The sequence below is a fragment of the Necator americanus genome, chromosome IV (genome assembly GCF_031761385.1).
Source record: "Necator americanus strain Aroian chromosome IV, whole genome shotgun sequence".
In the NCBI taxonomy this organism is placed as follows: domain Eukaryota; kingdom Metazoa; phylum Nematoda; class Chromadorea; order Rhabditida; family Ancylostomatidae; genus Necator; species Necator americanus.
This window is the reverse complement of record NC_087374.1, coordinates 15,284,532-15,300,876: the sequence shown is the minus strand read 5'-3', so window position 1 is coordinate 15,300,876 and position 16,345 is coordinate 15,284,532. Positions and strand designations below refer to the sequence as shown.

At 41.8% G+C, this 16,345-nt stretch overlaps 2 protein-coding genes across 4 annotated transcripts in view; one reads left to right on the top strand and one right to left on the bottom strand.

Moving 5' to 3' along the window:
* Positions 1 to 7,822, bottom strand: part of RB195_001352 (uncharacterized protein) — a gene marked incomplete at both ends in the record, with an annotated part of 29,445 nt that extends 21,623 nt beyond the window's left edge. Inside the window, one exon of one of the 2 annotated variants that reach the window (XM_064198099.1) lies at positions 7,554 to 7,672. In XM_064198099.1, coding sequence (XP_064053981.1) covers positions 7,554 to 7,672 — 119 coding nt within the window. Of the gene's footprint in view, positions 1 to 7,549 lie in introns of those variants that run through there. The other variant, XM_064198100.1, reaches the window with a different exon arrangement.
* A 204-nt stretch (positions 7,823 to 8,026) lies between these two features.
* Positions 8,027 to 16,054, top strand: RB195_001351 (uncharacterized protein; the record flags this gene model as incomplete). Of its 2 annotated transcripts, XM_064198098.1 has the most annotated exons (16): positions 8,027 to 8,045; positions 9,153 to 9,266; positions 10,961 to 11,052; positions 12,135 to 12,220; positions 12,281 to 12,417; positions 12,598 to 12,660; positions 12,981 to 13,063; positions 13,287 to 13,433; positions 14,171 to 14,240; positions 14,369 to 14,480; positions 14,794 to 14,908; positions 14,975 to 15,097; positions 15,176 to 15,346; positions 15,659 to 15,751; positions 15,849 to 15,904; positions 15,967 to 16,054. In XM_064198098.1, the coding sequence occupies 16 exons, from the start codon at positions 8,027 to 8,029 to the stop codon at positions 16,052 to 16,054; spliced, it is 1,569 nt and encodes a 522-aa protein (XP_064053978.1). The 2 variants fall into 2 exon arrangements, with proteins under 2 accessions (XP_064053978.1, XP_064053979.1); XM_064198097.1 differs by lacking the exon at positions 8,027 to 8,045 and having other exon boundaries at positions 9,116 to 9,266.
* Between the last annotated feature and the right edge of the window lie 291 nt (positions 16,055 to 16,345).

The following is a 16,345-nucleotide window of genomic DNA, read 5'->3' as shown; positions in this document are numbered from 1 at the left end:
GTAGGCCTCGAGACTTCAATGTGTAGCCGTCTCAACTGCCGCCACCTTTCCATGGCACTGGCGATGTTGGGATCTCTCCACGGAAATGTAAGGCTGGGGATGGGAAATCACTGATCGTGTTTGCGTCGGATTCCTCCTCTCTCTGAAAAACGGCTTGGGAGAACGGCCTTCGAGTTCAAGTTTTCCCAGAAGGCGTCCCACCTTCTCACGTGTGTCCGTTGTACTTTCCCTCACTTTTCCTTTTTATTTTCGTCTGCTTGCATGCAGATGCGGTGAGCAAGCACAGACAACGCGTTGTAAGGTGCCTTGTAGAAAAATTCGATCGGCAACGCTGTTATTCGTTTTCTGAACAACCGCCTCTAGCTCTGTTCTTCGTGTGGTGAGACACCAGCATCGTCAACTTTGTAGTATACAGTCTTTAATCCAATCTATCACTTCTTTTCATTTTGAGTTCTGAGAACTTTATGTACTGTGGAAAACCCGTGTGCGTTCCAAATAAAGGAAAGAAAAATCCAGGTATTCTCAGCTTTTACCAACCTCGTCTCAGCAAACGAATCAGATGGGTAACGACATCTGAATAAAGTACAGCGAATGTTATGTGAGCCTTAGAGATGCCCTCGTCGAGTGAAATCGGAGAGTAACCGTGCATCGATTGATATTCTCCATTTGGGGCCACTGCAGTGTATTTCTACGCTCAATTTCCCTTTTCTGGTTTCATCAGGACATTTTATTTCTCTTTTCAGAACATTTGCAGTTCAACACTTGCCCCCATCCCTGAGATTAAATAAATACGTTTTGAATTCTTCTTTCTCCTTTTCTTCACTCATACAGTTGTGAAAATTGAAATGATCCGTGTACATCACGTTTCATTTCATTATTTAGTGAAGTGTTATGGTAATGTTTCGATAGTTTGCGAGTTTAAAAAATATTCCATTGGAGAATTCCATCGCAGTAAACTGTTTTCGGAGGCACTGTTACACAGTCGCATGTTGGCGAATTTTATGATGAACGGCTAGGGAAGGAGAATTTTGGGTGGCCTCTGGTCCCGCACAAGAAGAAAAACTGCGGCACGGTTTCCTAGAAGGATAACAAGAGTTCTTCTTTTCTGTGCGCAGAACATGTAATTAGAAACTTCAGAAACTGCAAACGAGACTGTAAACACCCTCAGGGGAAGTTACTGAGACCTATTCAGTGAACAATTATGTGCGGGTTTGGCTTCTGTTCGCAGCTACTTTACACCATTATATTATATATGAAACTTTTTTGTGGGGTGAACATGTAGCAGGCTTGGAAATGATACAAGATGTGCAAATCACATTGAATTTCGTCTTTTCAACATCCAAACAAGAAAAATTCTCTAAGACGTAAGTGTCAGATATCTTAAAACTTAATCAAACTACCTAAGAAAGGCATGAACATATCAACGTCTCGTAGACTGAACTCAAAAAGAAAATTGATTATTGATTATGATTATTGATTCGAATAGATGGACATCCCCTTACAGAATTTCGAAGAATTGTTAGTGATTTTTCAGCCAACTCAAAAGATCCAATTTTGACAAAAATACCACCGAAGGTTTGATAGGATTTTTGAGAAATCTTCGTTCTTCCCGTGAGACATGCTTTTTTTTCTTCTTGTCCAAAATTTATCCATGGAACAAAACCTTGAGAATCTCTCAAAGTTGGACGTTATTGATGAAGAGTTCATAACTTCTGGACTTTCTTTTTCGTCAATCCTTGTTCTCAACGCTGCGTTTGTTTTTCTTTCCAAATTGTTTTTCTCATAAGCCTGGATGACTTGAAGTTTTCTAGTTATTATCCCACTTTGTAATTCTACTATACTAGAATTCGCGTAAAATGGCAGAGTTTTCGGATTTTTCCGTGACCTGAACCATTGCACCACTCCGTCTTCTGTGTCTGCTGGGTCAGCTAGCTTCATCATTTGAAAGTTTGAGTTGTTGTTTACTGCACTCCACACTGATAGGGTTGAGCAGATAGGAAGTTTGCTGCGATTGTGATTTTTGAAGTTACGGCTAACATATCTTAATTAATTGTTATCAAATAAACTCTATTAAGCTTGTTTTTAGCCGATGAAAGTTACTTATTAAATAATTGCTTTTCAGTTATTGATTATTTTAAATTACAAAGTTTCTGAGATGTTAACCCTTCTACTAACTTTATCGTTTTCTTCTTTACTCACATAAGAATCAATTTCTTTTCTACGCAATACCTCTCTTTCATCCTAAATAAGTTATGACCCTATTTCTGAAATCGTTAAAGAGCTGCTAAGTTAGAATTAGAAACGAAACGACTATTTTTCCAGTGAAGTGAATCTCAACATGTATGAATTTTTGGAAACTGCTCTCTTCAGTGACTCAATTACCTCAACCAGACTTGACACCGTAATCGTCTTGCGTTATTCTCTACTTTTTAAGACAGGTTTAAGCTGAACCTCCTGAAATTCATCTATACGGCCAAGTAATATGTAAAATTGCTGACTTCTAGAAGACGGGAGTTTCTGGCTCACCGTAGCGAACTCAGCGGAGCCGATCAGCTGCCTGAGCCAGCGCCTATTCACTGATTGAGAGGCGCCGGTCCTCTGCTGCCGCTGCCCTTTTGACCTCCCGGGGGTCGCGCTGTGTAACCGAGGCCCGGTGTCCATCGGCCTCCTCCCCTCAATGACGTATATGCTGATCGCAGCTGTTCCTCCATGTCATACATTCTGTCGGCACCCCGTCGCCGTCGCCTTTTTCCAAAGCGTCAATCGATCGTTTTTTTGGTTGTTGTTTCGGATATGCGCTTCTGGATACTGGAATTTATACTTTGATTTACTGCCTCGAGAACTGGTTTAGTTTTGTTCCTTCTAGCGGTATCGTTCTACCTTTCTAATTTTCTTCAAGGATCGATGAAAGAGCGAATCGTGCATCTACAGTAATCCATTGGCCGGTTTTTGTGTGTTTATATTTCAGTTCATGAAAAAGCTGTTTTCACTTATCTTTGATGATATCCTACTGTAACTAACCGAGTCCTCTCGAAATAATTGCTAGTAGCAGAGGTTTTTAATAAAATTGATTGTGCCAGCATGAATTATTGCATTCTAGTTATGCCAGGAATAATTCATTTTTTTGTTCGACGTCAGTTTAAGGAGTGAGCTGCAAGATTTGTAGTCTGTTATTTGATTCATTTCTATGAAAAAACGGTTTTAACGCAAAGTGGTTTTGCGTGACCGCTTACCAGAAATGTGGGGTCAGTCGGATCCGTGAAAATGCGAATATTTTTCTAGTTGTGCAAACTTACAGAATGCTTATACTCACGTTTTTTTTAAAATTAAAATTAGGATATCAATGTTGAGCAAAACGCTTCTCAAAAATTAAAAATTTTTTGTGTGGAAACTATTGAAATGGTGACATTGTGCCTGTTGCAAATTCAAAGGTCTTCAAATTTTCTCCTTCTTTTTCTTGATTTTGCTTGATTTTTTTGCTAGATAATAATAGTACTGATATAATGTAAATGCTATTAGTTAACACATAGAGTACCGTACCAAATTTGCTTCATTTCAATAATTTTTACTCATGACTTTGCTGATTTTTTTCCATCTATTATTCGCATTTGCCTATTCATTCGTCGAGAATTATAGTGTATTAACTGAACAACAAACTGAATTTTAATCTGTGGAACTCCTACGCGAATCTTCCAACAACTCTTGGAAAATATTCATGGCAAAATCTTAATCATATCATATCAATGTAAGAAATGAAGTTGGAAGTGGCACACAAGTTTTCTTCCGGTAACACTGCCAATTTTCGACTGTTATCCTTTAATTTTTGGCATTTGTTCTTCTTCGAATATACGCTGTGCTTTGCAATATACGCGGTTTGTGTTCAATTTATTCCTGACTTCCCTTGCTGACGTGCATCGAGGCGTCTGGTAGCTGTCCGGCTGCTGACACTGAGATATCGCTTACAACGATAAAGCAATGTGTGTGATTCGTTGAAAGCAACCATAGTACATCGGGAGATTAGCGATGTTCGCAGCAACACAACACAACACATATTCGTGCCGATTGCTGTGAATGTAATATGCGTTTTTAGTGATTAAATGAAATTTCAGCCGATAAAAATATCGAATGAGGGAGAAATTTTCCATTCAGGGACAATGTAACTTTCTCGTATTGTTAAGCAGCAGTGGCACACAGTCTTTGAATGGTTTTTTGTGATGTGGTACGTCTACTAAACTCAGCCATTACTGCCGACGTACGATTGAAAGAGATAAAATTTTCGAGCTGCAAAAGAAAAAGAACGCCTCGCCTCAAATTACGGACACTTCAAACATTTCAAAATGGAGTCGAAGTGCTTCTTATGCGCAACTTTGGTGCAAATAGAGTTTTTTTTTCTGGCGCTTTTTCTTTGGAAAGAACTTAACGTGATTAGAAATATGAAATATATACAAAGAGACGGTCCGAGGGTACATCGATTTTTTGATCACAGCAATTTTGCCTATTGTAGCAACTTTCTCTTTTTATTCTCTCCTTCTTCATTTATCGCTTTGAAGGAAACCAAGCAATTTTTTCTCCTTTCATGCACTTTTTAGCTGCAAGCTGCTTCAACATGAGAATTCGCACTTTTTTCCTTGCAACAGTTTGTTTACAGCATCGGGCACTGTCTTCTCAATCCTTTCAGTGAAGCGCCAGTACTGAGAACACGCATGTGATCTTGAAGCAAGTCTTCTTTCTTCCTTGAGACTAGATCATATTTTAATTTAATTTTAATTCGGCGAGAATGATTTCGCGATACGGGGCTCTCGGTTTGACCACCAAAGCAACGGAGATTACTTTCAACAATAGTTGAGATCTACAAACATCCATAAAATCTTCTAATGTTTCACTTTCCTCGAAGGAAGAGAAATGCAAAATATGGGGAAGCTCGAGATCTGCTCGGGATTTCAGGTAGCTAGTGAGTCAAAAATACTCTCTAAATTGAAGTTATACTGTTGGAAAATTATTTTCAAATTTTCAATAACTTCAGTGCTGAAAAATTTGTTTCTATAACTACTATTATTTATTAATCAGTTATTTTACTACACTAATAATACGTTTTACATTCTTACTGTATATCTTTTACTATGTACATATTTACTTATGTGTATTGTTTGCCAAACTGTAATGTGTATAAGATGCACAGAATTGTGCTTGGTTTCTTTTAGCCTTAAGTGAAGCACAGAACAGAGATTACTAGCGATGCTTTATCTCAGCTAATCGGCTGTGGATAGTAACTTTCATCAGATTCCCTCTCCACTTAAGACTAATAGAAGCCGATAGCTAAGCCAAGATTCAAGCGAATTTTCACACCGCGCCCAAAGAATCTCTCGTACAAATCGGAGATTAAATTTAGCATCAAATTTTACTGCATTTTTTGACCGTTCCACGTTTATTTGATGCCGTTTTTTTCAGATCCTGTAAAGACATCTGCGGAGGTTTTTCAGGAATTTTTCTTCCCAATGCCATCAGTGAATCTCATGAAATTAATTAATTATTAATTTCTGTACTTCTCCTGTGTCTCTGTCATTCCAAGCCATCGTGCAGGTCGACTGACAATAGTTCAATGCGTAGCGCCACCGCATTCCTGTGTGTGGGATTTGTTTGTCGGGAACAAGTATACCGTGGGTAGAAAAAAGCGCGATAGAGGACGCGAAGTTCACTGTTCTCACGTGCGACAACGGCGAAACGGAGTAAAGAACGCCAGGATCGCCCGACCGGTCTTCATGACCTTCGCACGCACGAGTCAGTTGGTCGCTTTGCGTGCGTACACTGAAACGCGAGCAACTACTGGGGAGCGGAGCCATCGCGGAATTGACAAGTGAACTGTTAATCTATGATCGACAGTAGGATGAGAGACACTTTCTTCCAGAATGTCCTTGTGTGTTCTGACAATATGAGACCGGGCCTAAATTAGGAGACAGGGCGATTTTAGGGAATTCTATTCCCGAGATTGTTTGCTTAAGCCGATAATTTCTCCCTGGATTTGTCACGAGGGCCGAAATTTCGAGTTCTTTTTTCCTCGACACAATCAATACCACATGATTTTATGAATTCCGAAATTTCCACTGCACATACACGTTCCCTGGCGCGTCCTCGATATTTTACTAACTCCCCCTTCACTCACATTTTTCGGCTTCTGTCCTTATGCCAAGTCCTGTCTGGCGCTAATAGCCGCACAGATCACCAGAATTTTTTTTTTGCTTTACGATAATATTGGTGCGTAAGAGTACTAGCCTCCTGATCAAACAGTAAAGAGTAACAGTAGAGAGTAGTTGGTTTTCATTGTTCTTCCTCGCAAAAAAGACAAACTTGTGAAATTAGTTAATAATTAATTAATTAAATTGTAAGTTAACTTAATTTATTAATTAACCTAATTATAACTAAAAGTTTTGCGTTTTAAACATGATTGCCGAGATTCTCTGCCGGCGACGCGGATCGTACTATGACAGATCCGATAAGGGAACCAATCACCTTCCGCAGGAAGAGAACTGCCTGTTTACTCACCACCAGAAGTACTGTGAAAATTTTTACTGTCAAAAAAAAACAAGGCAAGGATTTTTTTGTTTTTTATTTTGACTCTGCGAAATTATGGTTTCTTTTTCTTGCTTCTTCAGTGGTTTATGGGAATTAATAAATAAATATATATAATCGATTTCAGTATGTAAATGGCATACTGCTCAACAGTTCAGTTAGTGGCTCTTGATAGAATCTAGTAGTTCACTAAAAATTTCGATTCACTATGAGAGAGTCGTCTGAGTCAGGTGTTCGTCGTCTCTCGTAAACTGCTTCCCGCTAGGAGCTTGGAATATTTTTGTTTATCTAGTACATAGGTTATTAGCAGTTCCTTGGTTGTTTGCGCCACTTTTCCCGCTGGTACAGTTTTTACTTCCTCTTACTGTTACTATAAGTGTTGTTATATTAGCTTGAGCTGCTGGAGTGCAGAACGCTGGTCTCACTTTTTTCGTTGGTCACTGGCCTCCCTTTCCAATCACAACAAGTTCTGAGGCCTTTCATGCCTGCGAGCATTACGCATTGCCGCCAAAACAGGAAATGAAGTCAGGAAGAGACTTAGATATGAAAACTTACTGTGAAGGAAAACTTCTCTAACTGAAGAGAATATTTTATCCAGCACATGTTCTGTTTTTACTAAGCCTGGAGCCTGAAAGACATGGATGTTTCAAGGAGCGCGTGGCAGTAATTTGGACCGCCTCCCCGCATGCGGCACACTTTCATCTACCTGTGAGCTAGCAGTAAACTTTCGACGTAGTTGTTATTACTGTAGGGAGCAGAAATAACGAGTTGACGTTTCCTTAGCCTTATAATATGACATTTCTTGATAACTAACTTTGGAACTAATTTCCTTGTCGACTGTTTGTTTTTATGCTCCTGGAAGGGCCAGTCCGAAAAATCTAATTGTAATAAAGAATCTTCGAGTACGCAAACGTCCTGTGCAGCTTTTCTTGTCAATGGTTTGAATTTTTTTAAGATTGCATTTTTGCTTTTTGTCAGTCTCTCACCATCTCAGAGCATCAGCAAAAGCCATTTGCTTCTTAGAACCAAGCTGTTCCAGCTGAACTTTCGCAGAGAACTGTTTCCAGTGACCATTCACTGTCGAGCTGCGGTTGTCATAGTTCATTTGAATCTCAATCTCTAATCGTTGAGAGAATAGATTTTCCCGTTTCTTCACAGATTTCTTCCACAGATGTGCTCCTCCGAAAATTTCCTCGTTGTGGAGCTGAATTGCAGAACGACGAATTTTTCGAAGCTCTCTGCAAATAACGCTCATCGACATAATATTTCCTATTTGTTTTTCCGTTCACATTCCCATCAACGCCTACGATTATGCCAGCTATAGAGCGATTTTCCTCGTTAACTATAGGCTTGTTTATAGTGTGATTTTGTGCTGCCGTCGATCTATCGGTTGCAAGTTTTCCAGGGTTTCTCTGGGTCTTCTCGCATTGATTTCAACTAACAAGGACCAAAAAACAAAATGCAGCTGTTAAAACCGGGTGAGTTCCGTTATTTCACTACTTACATTGATCACTTCTATAATAATAACTAATGGACTCCGACGGACGAGTTTCTCAGAGCTTCATTCTTCGCGTTTTCCGTCTTTTGCTCATAAAGTATTTCATAAAGGAAACTTCATAATCATAGCATTTCCATTACTTTTTGCCTCTGTTTTGCTCCTAGGGTGCCTCCAAGATCTTACTTTACTCGAATTCACGTTATGTCCCATTTCCTTTGGAATTGTCTACGACTAGCATCCTTGTCGTAACCCCAATCTGTATATATTCAAGCTAAATAGTTTCTTCTGACGGCAGACCACCTCCTCAAAGACTTCAGTTTGTAGAAATCGGATTTTTGCCGCACTTTCTCCTTGTAATTGTGCAGAATAGGCCTTCTTCTAAGTCGGATTTCAGATAACTACGTTTACGAAAAACATTAAGAATGTCCAGCTACACGAAAAATGAGACAGAAACACAACACCTGCAAAACAAATATCTTAGAGGGGCCCTAGAAGCAAAACAAACGGAAAAAAGTGACGGAAAACGTTTGCTGAGACTGCGAAATCCCTTAGTTGGAATATTATGCAAAGTAAAATAGAAAGTTATGAAGAAGAAGAAGAAAATAACTCCGGTGACCCTGTCGCGATCCGTGGAGAGGTGCAAGTGCACGTCGAGTCACGAGCAATGAGCCACAAGGATTACGGGGACTCTACGACTTCAGTTTATCCTCTTTTAAAGTCTGCATCACCCCACGAATCTGAGGTGGTGCAGATTTCAGGTGGAGTGTTCTTATAAGGGATAGTAGATTAGGGAGAGGACGGTGATTCCGTCCATTTCTTCCTAATCGCCGTAAAAAACGGCCCGGAAGATGCGGCGCCGCGCAAGGCTGCCGCGCTCCAGTCGAACTCCCTGTTGGAAATAGTGCGCCAGAACGCCTGAAGCTGTATCTTCCGGGCCGTTTTTTACGTCAATTAGGAACAAATGGACGGAATCACCTTCCTCTTCATAATCTACTATCCCTTATAAGTATACTCCACTTGAAATCCGTTCCACCTCAGATTCGTGGAGTGATGCCTTTAGGGGAAATAATGAATTACGATTTTGCAGGATACTACCGGTTCGACATCCTCATCTTGCTAACATATCAGATGAACCATTTCTTTGGCGTTCAACAACTGTTCCCCATTTTCCTCAATCACACCCCCAAAACTGTATGTCAAGGTGAGTGATGTCATCAGAGGATACGGTAGAAGTGTGCACAATAGCAGAATGCAGCGCAGTTTTTTCTGCTCCGCAGCGCAGTGATAAATTACCACCACATGGAAAATTAGTTTGTTACGTGGTTAATCGCGAGCGTTTGTTATCGTCAATTTGAGAGGGGCTTGGTTCACGGAGGGGGCGTCAGTGTAGAGCAGCAGCCTTAGCAATGAATAAAGTTAGGAGAAGATAACTACGCACGCCGTATGCCGACGAATAGTTGAAATGCGTTCTTACATTAAAAGTCAATTGATCAAGAGCAGTATATCACGAATTGACGATGTTGGGATCTCACCACGAAGAGATAGAGTCAGGGTAGCTGATCGCGAGTGTGAGTGCAATCGTCTCAGTTGCTCAACTTCCTCTAATTGTCCTGAAACATCGCATGGAAAACGGTCAGTCTAATCTCCCTACGAAGCACCTAGACGTGTCGACGTGTATGAGAGCGCAGGCCTTCCCACCGCGCCTGCTAGAGAGCGGTAGTAGACCATTGATTGTCCTGCGCTCGCAGATGTGGGACCTTACTAGGTGTCCCGTAGGGAAATCCGGTCGCCAAAGCCGTTTCTCACGTCGTTCTCTAGGAAAAATAGGGAGGATAGTTTGTGTTCACGACCACAGTCACGATTTACATCCTTAACTCTCTCTCTCTTTCTCTTCTTGAGACAGATCTCAATGTCATTAATTTTGTCGTATACTCCCTATAAGGAATTAATCAAATTTCAAAGAATTTGAAATGACGAAACGCCTTTGGCGTTCGGCGTAAAATTCTGAGATGTTCGTTGCACACAAATAGAAGGACATTGATGACGAATTATGGAATTCAGATGGTGTTCAACGCTGCTAAAACAGAGAATCTATGAACGCCTCTATGCTTGTACGAAAAAGTTCGGTGTGGTTCTGATATGTCCCTCAGGCAGAAATCGCAATTTACTGAATGCCACGATTACGACTCTCAAATCTGCGCTGCAAGTCAAAGCGTAATCAATCCACAGTGGAGTGACCAGCGGACTTTCACTCCTTTTTTGAGTTCTCGTAGGTACTGCAGTTGGTGCACAATTTCGTGATGGAAATGACTTCGAAAAGGTCGACAGTATTGGCGCTCATTTACTGGTTATTAATAATATTAATAATAGCACATTTATTTATAACTGACATTTACTTATTTGCTTTAAAACACTAATAAGTGTCTCATAAACAAGAACGAGAAATGACACAGCTCACCAGAATTTCGAGTACGCTTTATGGCCTTTTTGACACGCTTGTGCGCTGGGTTGGCAGATCATTCGCGTGCTGCAGAGCGTGAGAAATCATCATCGTTGAGGATCCTTAAGTCTAGAAGGATATAAGAGGGAGGATAGCCGTTGGAGCTCAAGGTTGGATCCAGGAAATTCAGCTGGCCGTTGCTGTGAAAGGAAAGAGAGAGGAGGAAGAAAAAACTCTGATCAAATAGAAGTTAAGGCCCCACTCACAATTAGAGTAGTAAGAAAAAGGACAGACTACTTTTGAATATTTTCAAGTTTGGACTACATATAACTCCCGAGCAAGTTCCGGAATTTTTTTTTTGGAGAAATTCCATAGGACCTTGTTAGCACGAAAAGACCATATCGTTCTATTTCTCCATATCTGCAGTGTTAATCGATTTATCGAACTGCTTTCAGGTGAGCGATGTTACTACGTGCCGAAGAACAAATGTATGGATTGCCCAGACTGCCCGGATCTTTGCGCAAATGCCACCACATCCGCGGCAAAGGTACTGTGCCAAAGAATCACGAACTAACTAAATACATAGTCGGATCAAAACGTTATGGACCACGAGTGTACTTGCGGTGCATTTGCGTAGGCGCTCGAAACGGCGCGGTGGGGGCAGCAGTTGGAACCTAGGTGGGACCGTCGCAAACTGCAGCGATGGGTGGTGCCAGCAGGGGTTCACCGCTCTCCTAGCCGCTACGCCCCAGCGATGTGCCTCGAGAGAAGCCGCGTACGCAATTGCGTACGTGCTTCATGTCGTCTGACCCTACCATAGTCGGGTTAAACGACATGAAGCTCGATCTAGTTGCGTAAGCGGCCGCAAGCGGCGTAGTGGAGCTAGCGGTTGGGATCGAGGTGGGACCATTGCGATTTGCAGCTATGAATGCTGCGAGTAAAGCCCCCCTCGATCCTGACCGCTGCGCTCAACCGCGCCGTTTCGAGGGCAGCCGCCGACACAACTGCACCGTGCTTCATTTAGTTTTCACCTGACTGCATCTGGCAATAACTAGTTATCTTTTCTGCCCAACTTTGAGATGCACCAGTTTTCTACTGTTCTTATTTCATTTGAAAATTCCGATAATAGCAATTAGTACAATCGGTTTAAAACTATAGTAGGGTCGAAACGACATGAAGCACGTGCGCAATTGCGTAAGCGGCTTCTCTCCAGGCGCTTCGGTGGAGAGTAGCGGCTATGAGCATACTAGAACCTTTTTCTGGAAGCTCTTTCTTCCTCTTTCTTCTTTCTTTGCTGGCACTACCCATCACTGCAGTCTGCGACGGTCCCCCCTCCGTTCTAACCGCGCCGTACGCAAATGTGCCGCAATTACACTCGTCGTTGTGACCCGACTATACCTGGAGCTCGGCGCAAGCGGATGCGCTCAAGTCGCACGGTAGAGCTAGCGGCTATTCTCGAGAACAAACCTTCTCTTCCTAGCTCCACTCGATACGGTAGAGATAAAGGAAGTGAGGCTCCCCCTCGATCCCAATTGTTCACTTCGCTCTGAACGCATCCACTTACGCACTTACGCAATTGTACTGAAGTTTAGGTTGAGGCTCGACGGGGTTGAAGATGTACTTTTTTAGTCTGAATGCGTCACCAAATACTCACATGCATATTACAAGTCCGCTGCCATGGAATTCAATATATACTGTAAACCCGGGTGGAAGGAGTAAGTTTGCTCATCCAACATTTCTCACGACAGCACCATGGGAAACACAGTTGCTTTCAGTTTCCGCCCTGCTTTCGCGCAATACTTAGGTGTGTTGATTGGAAACATTATTCTTGGATGGGTTGCCGATCAAATTGGACGTCGAAAGACTTACCTGCTGTCACTTTTCATCGGAATACCAGCTTTGGCGCTTTCTGGTATGCGAATGATTATTTTCTTAGTCTGTTCAGTGCTGAGAGGAAAAAGGAGTGTTGATGAACTCTAATTTTTATTTTTACGAGTGATGGAGACATGTGGCGCTGGTCTTTTGCTACTGTATAACCCTACGCAGCCTAACCTTGTCTCTTCCATCGATTTATTTATTCGTTTCGTTGTAGGAGCCTTCGATAACATTGCTGTATTCTACTTCCTTAGAGCGGTCACTGGTATTGGAATTGCTGGTGAGTTCGAGACTCAATAACTTATCTGAGGGAAAATGTAGCTGGGGATGAGGAGCACTACTCGGCCGGGCCCTTACTTCTGGAAGCTCTTTCTTTCTTTTTCGTCTTTGTAACTTTAGCTTATATGACACACATCCTCTAAGGCTATTGCTTAGGTCTTAGGGCCTGGACTGATTTAGTTATTTACATCCAGAAATAAGTGGGCGGTTTAGTGACCCCCTACTCTTAACTACAGTTTACCGGTTGTCTGTCGTGATGAGCGTATAGGTCTTGTGGAAGCTGACGAGCAGGAACTATCAAACTAAGACCATAACATTCAGGCACAATGGTAGTCGGATGGGCGTACTTCTCAGAATTGGTGTCACCGCATCAAAGATTCAAGCTGAGAACGTTCAGTAACTGGGTAGGTCTCGAGCACGATTAGATTAATAACGGTCCTTGAACTCTTGAAAGCGTAGATCAGTGTCAAAAAGTAGTCAGTTGGACTACTTTTTCATGAACAAAACATGACTGACTAACTAATTAACTTCTACGGAAACAAAGCCCAGCAATTTAGCAATTTTTTTTATCACTGTCAGGGTGTACAAATATTCGCCTCTCATTTTCCCAGTACAACATTTCTTCAGGCTAATGGTCGTATTATGCTGACTCTGGTCTGTCTCTTTGCTGGCGAATGGCGTCTATCGTCGTATCTCTCAGCTGCAATCTCCTGCATCAAACTATGCATCGTGCTGTTCATATTACCCGAGAGTCATATATGGCTCAGGAAAAAGGTAGTGTTTTAGATCTTCTTCTTCTTCAAGGATAAAGAATGAAGGGATCGTGTTTTATTGAAGGTGCGGTAGCTGCCTTTAATCAGTCTGTTCAGTTGTGAAAAGTGAAAATCTTGTGAGAGGTTCATGCTATTTTGTTTCTGTTTTTTCCACGAGATGGTTTTATTTGTATCCCTTGAGTTCTTTTTGAACATTCGTCTTTCTCCCTCAAATTTCTCATGGATCAACCATTTATAATAGTTAGGCAGAATGATGACGTTTTATTCACATGAAGTTCTGATTGTCGCCACATTTCACTTTTTTCTTCTGCAAGAGTAAGTAATTCATGGATGGTTTGCACCACGTTTAAGAAAACTGCAAGCAAACACCTATAGTCGGACCAAAGCGGTGAGGCGAAGCGTAGAACTCGAGGGAGGGCCTTGTCGCACCACTCATCTCTACAGCCAGCGATGGTTCCACCTCAATCCTAACCGTTAGCTCCAAGCGTAGCGGTTAGAATCTAGGGACCTCCATAGGTTCTAACCGCTACGCTCCGCCGCATCGCTTTGAGCACAGGCGCTGGCGCAGCTGCGTCGAGCTTCATTTCGTTTTGTCCCGATCATATCAAAGAATTGATTTCTTTTGCACGCCCATTAATTGTGTTACTTTAGCTACTTAGTATACTTTTTATTCATTATTGTACACTTTCAAGTATTATTCGTATGATTTTGAAGATTCTCTAGAATCAGTTTCTTTAGGGACGTTTCGTTGAAAGCGAGGAAAGCCGCAAGCGTATTGCATACTTGTCTGGAATGGAATTCGAGCCGAGTAAGCCTGACTTATTCTTTTGTGTTAAGTCATAGACTCATAGACTCTCGAGATTTAGAAACATATTCCCCCGAAAGGTTTTTTTTCCAATTTTTTGAATTTTTCTTGACATACTACTGCTGTTCCAGTGGAACCACCAGAGGACAAAGGTGAAACGAAACAACCGGAAAAGTCTGTCAGCATCCTTGACGTATTCAAGGAGCCTACACTGAGACGAAACCTTCTAGTGTTATGGGTGATGTTGGTTTTTTTTTTGCAGTTTTTTTTATTCACTTAATTCCTGCTTCTCTATTGGAAACCATTACCCATGCATCTATCGCCACCGATAATTCATTTATTAAAATTATACTTATGAATACAATACAAGAAGTATCTGATTTCTGGATTTTGTTCGTGAAGCAACGAGCAGCTACAAACGAACGAGTAATGTCAATATTTGACGAGTCCTATCTGCTGGAACGAATCCATGTTACGAAAAAATTCCAATGCCTTGAGTAGCTTTGGAATCCGGGGAGGTCTAAACTGTACTTTAGCGGTCATGAGCGACGTTTAGGTGGTTTGTTACCGGCATGACTGCGTATCTAACTGATCTCTGCGGTGGTGACATGACGAAAAACTTCTGGGTGGGACAGTTCCTCTCCGGAATTCTGCTTTCGGTCGTGAGAATCGTGAGTGCTGATTCTGTTCTGTTCTACTAAGATGCGTTATGTAGTACGCCTACGAAATGATTTTAGATCATCGGATTCGCTGACGGATTCCTGCCATGGATGGGTCGTCGCTTCGTGCTGCTGGTCTCCCAGGGTCTTGCTGTTGGATTCTTCGCTTGTGTCATTGCATTCTTGTACATGGGAGCTAAAGTAAATAAATGGATATATTACCGAATCCACTCAAGATCCCAAATTTCTACGCACTTAGGACATATGCAAACTTTTCAGGGCGAATGGTACTACACTGCTGTCTATCTAGCCGCTTTCGTCTTCACTTCAATTGTTTGGGAACCATGTTACCTGTGTGCTTCGGAGCTCATGCCTACCGATGTCCGTGCCACTAGCACCGCTTCCTGCTCGATTATTGGACGTGTCGCAAATATTGGAGCTTCCATGCTCGTAAGTACTTCGGCATCGCAATAAACTCGCATTTCATATAACTTGACATTTTCTCTCCCCAGCAGCACAGCGCAAAAAAACCAGTTGAGTTTTTAGGAGCAAAACTTTCAAAAGTAACCATGACTGTAGTATCTGCTTCAGACCCGCATCGTAATGAACTAGCATTATCTTATTCAAGCTGACATTTTCTCTTCTTCTGAGTTCGCCCCTAGTAACAAGACGAACTGTGAAAGGATCATGAACAACTTAAGCTTATTCATTGCTAATTATCAGCAGTTGTGTCCGTCTTCCACAAGTCCTGTTCCTTTATAGAGCGGTCTCAAAACTATCTACGAACCGGGTGTCCATATGATCTCTATGGTTTGCGGACTCTCAAACATACTTGTTGCGTTTATCTGGCTACAGGTAGGAGCTGTTTCGATTACGACACGACGTCTCAGTACCTTATCTGTATTAGAAAATTGTTCTAACTGTTTCCTCGTGACGCTATATTTTCCTACAGGAGACCAAGAACTGCAGTTTGGACAGTGCCGGAAAGAAACCTGAAGATGCGAAAGCGTAATGACTATTAAATGCACTACCATTATATTACCGTAGCAGAGACTACTGTTTATATTCAGGGATGCTAAGGAGATGGAAACACTTCTACCAAAGGCGGAAAACGCAGCGGACACAGGTTCGGTCCCGAAGTCAGATGAGAAGCACTAGAAAGAAACGCTTAGCACAACAACGGCAGTCTTTCCTGCTCCGCTCGCGCTGCTCCAGTCCAGCAATTTTTGTCGCTTGGGCGATGTATGTGTGCGTGGACTTGAGAAAGATAGTGAAGAAGCTTTACTCTTGCTTAGATAGTATTTTTCCCCTGTCTTTGTTGCCCTGTTTAAAAAATGTTTTTTTTTTCAATGAAAAGCAGTTCCTTCTGATTCACACATAGTTGGCGCGTTGCTTTCTATGGATTCACGCGAATTTTGGAACTCGTTAATCGTTTATGTTTTGCGTCAT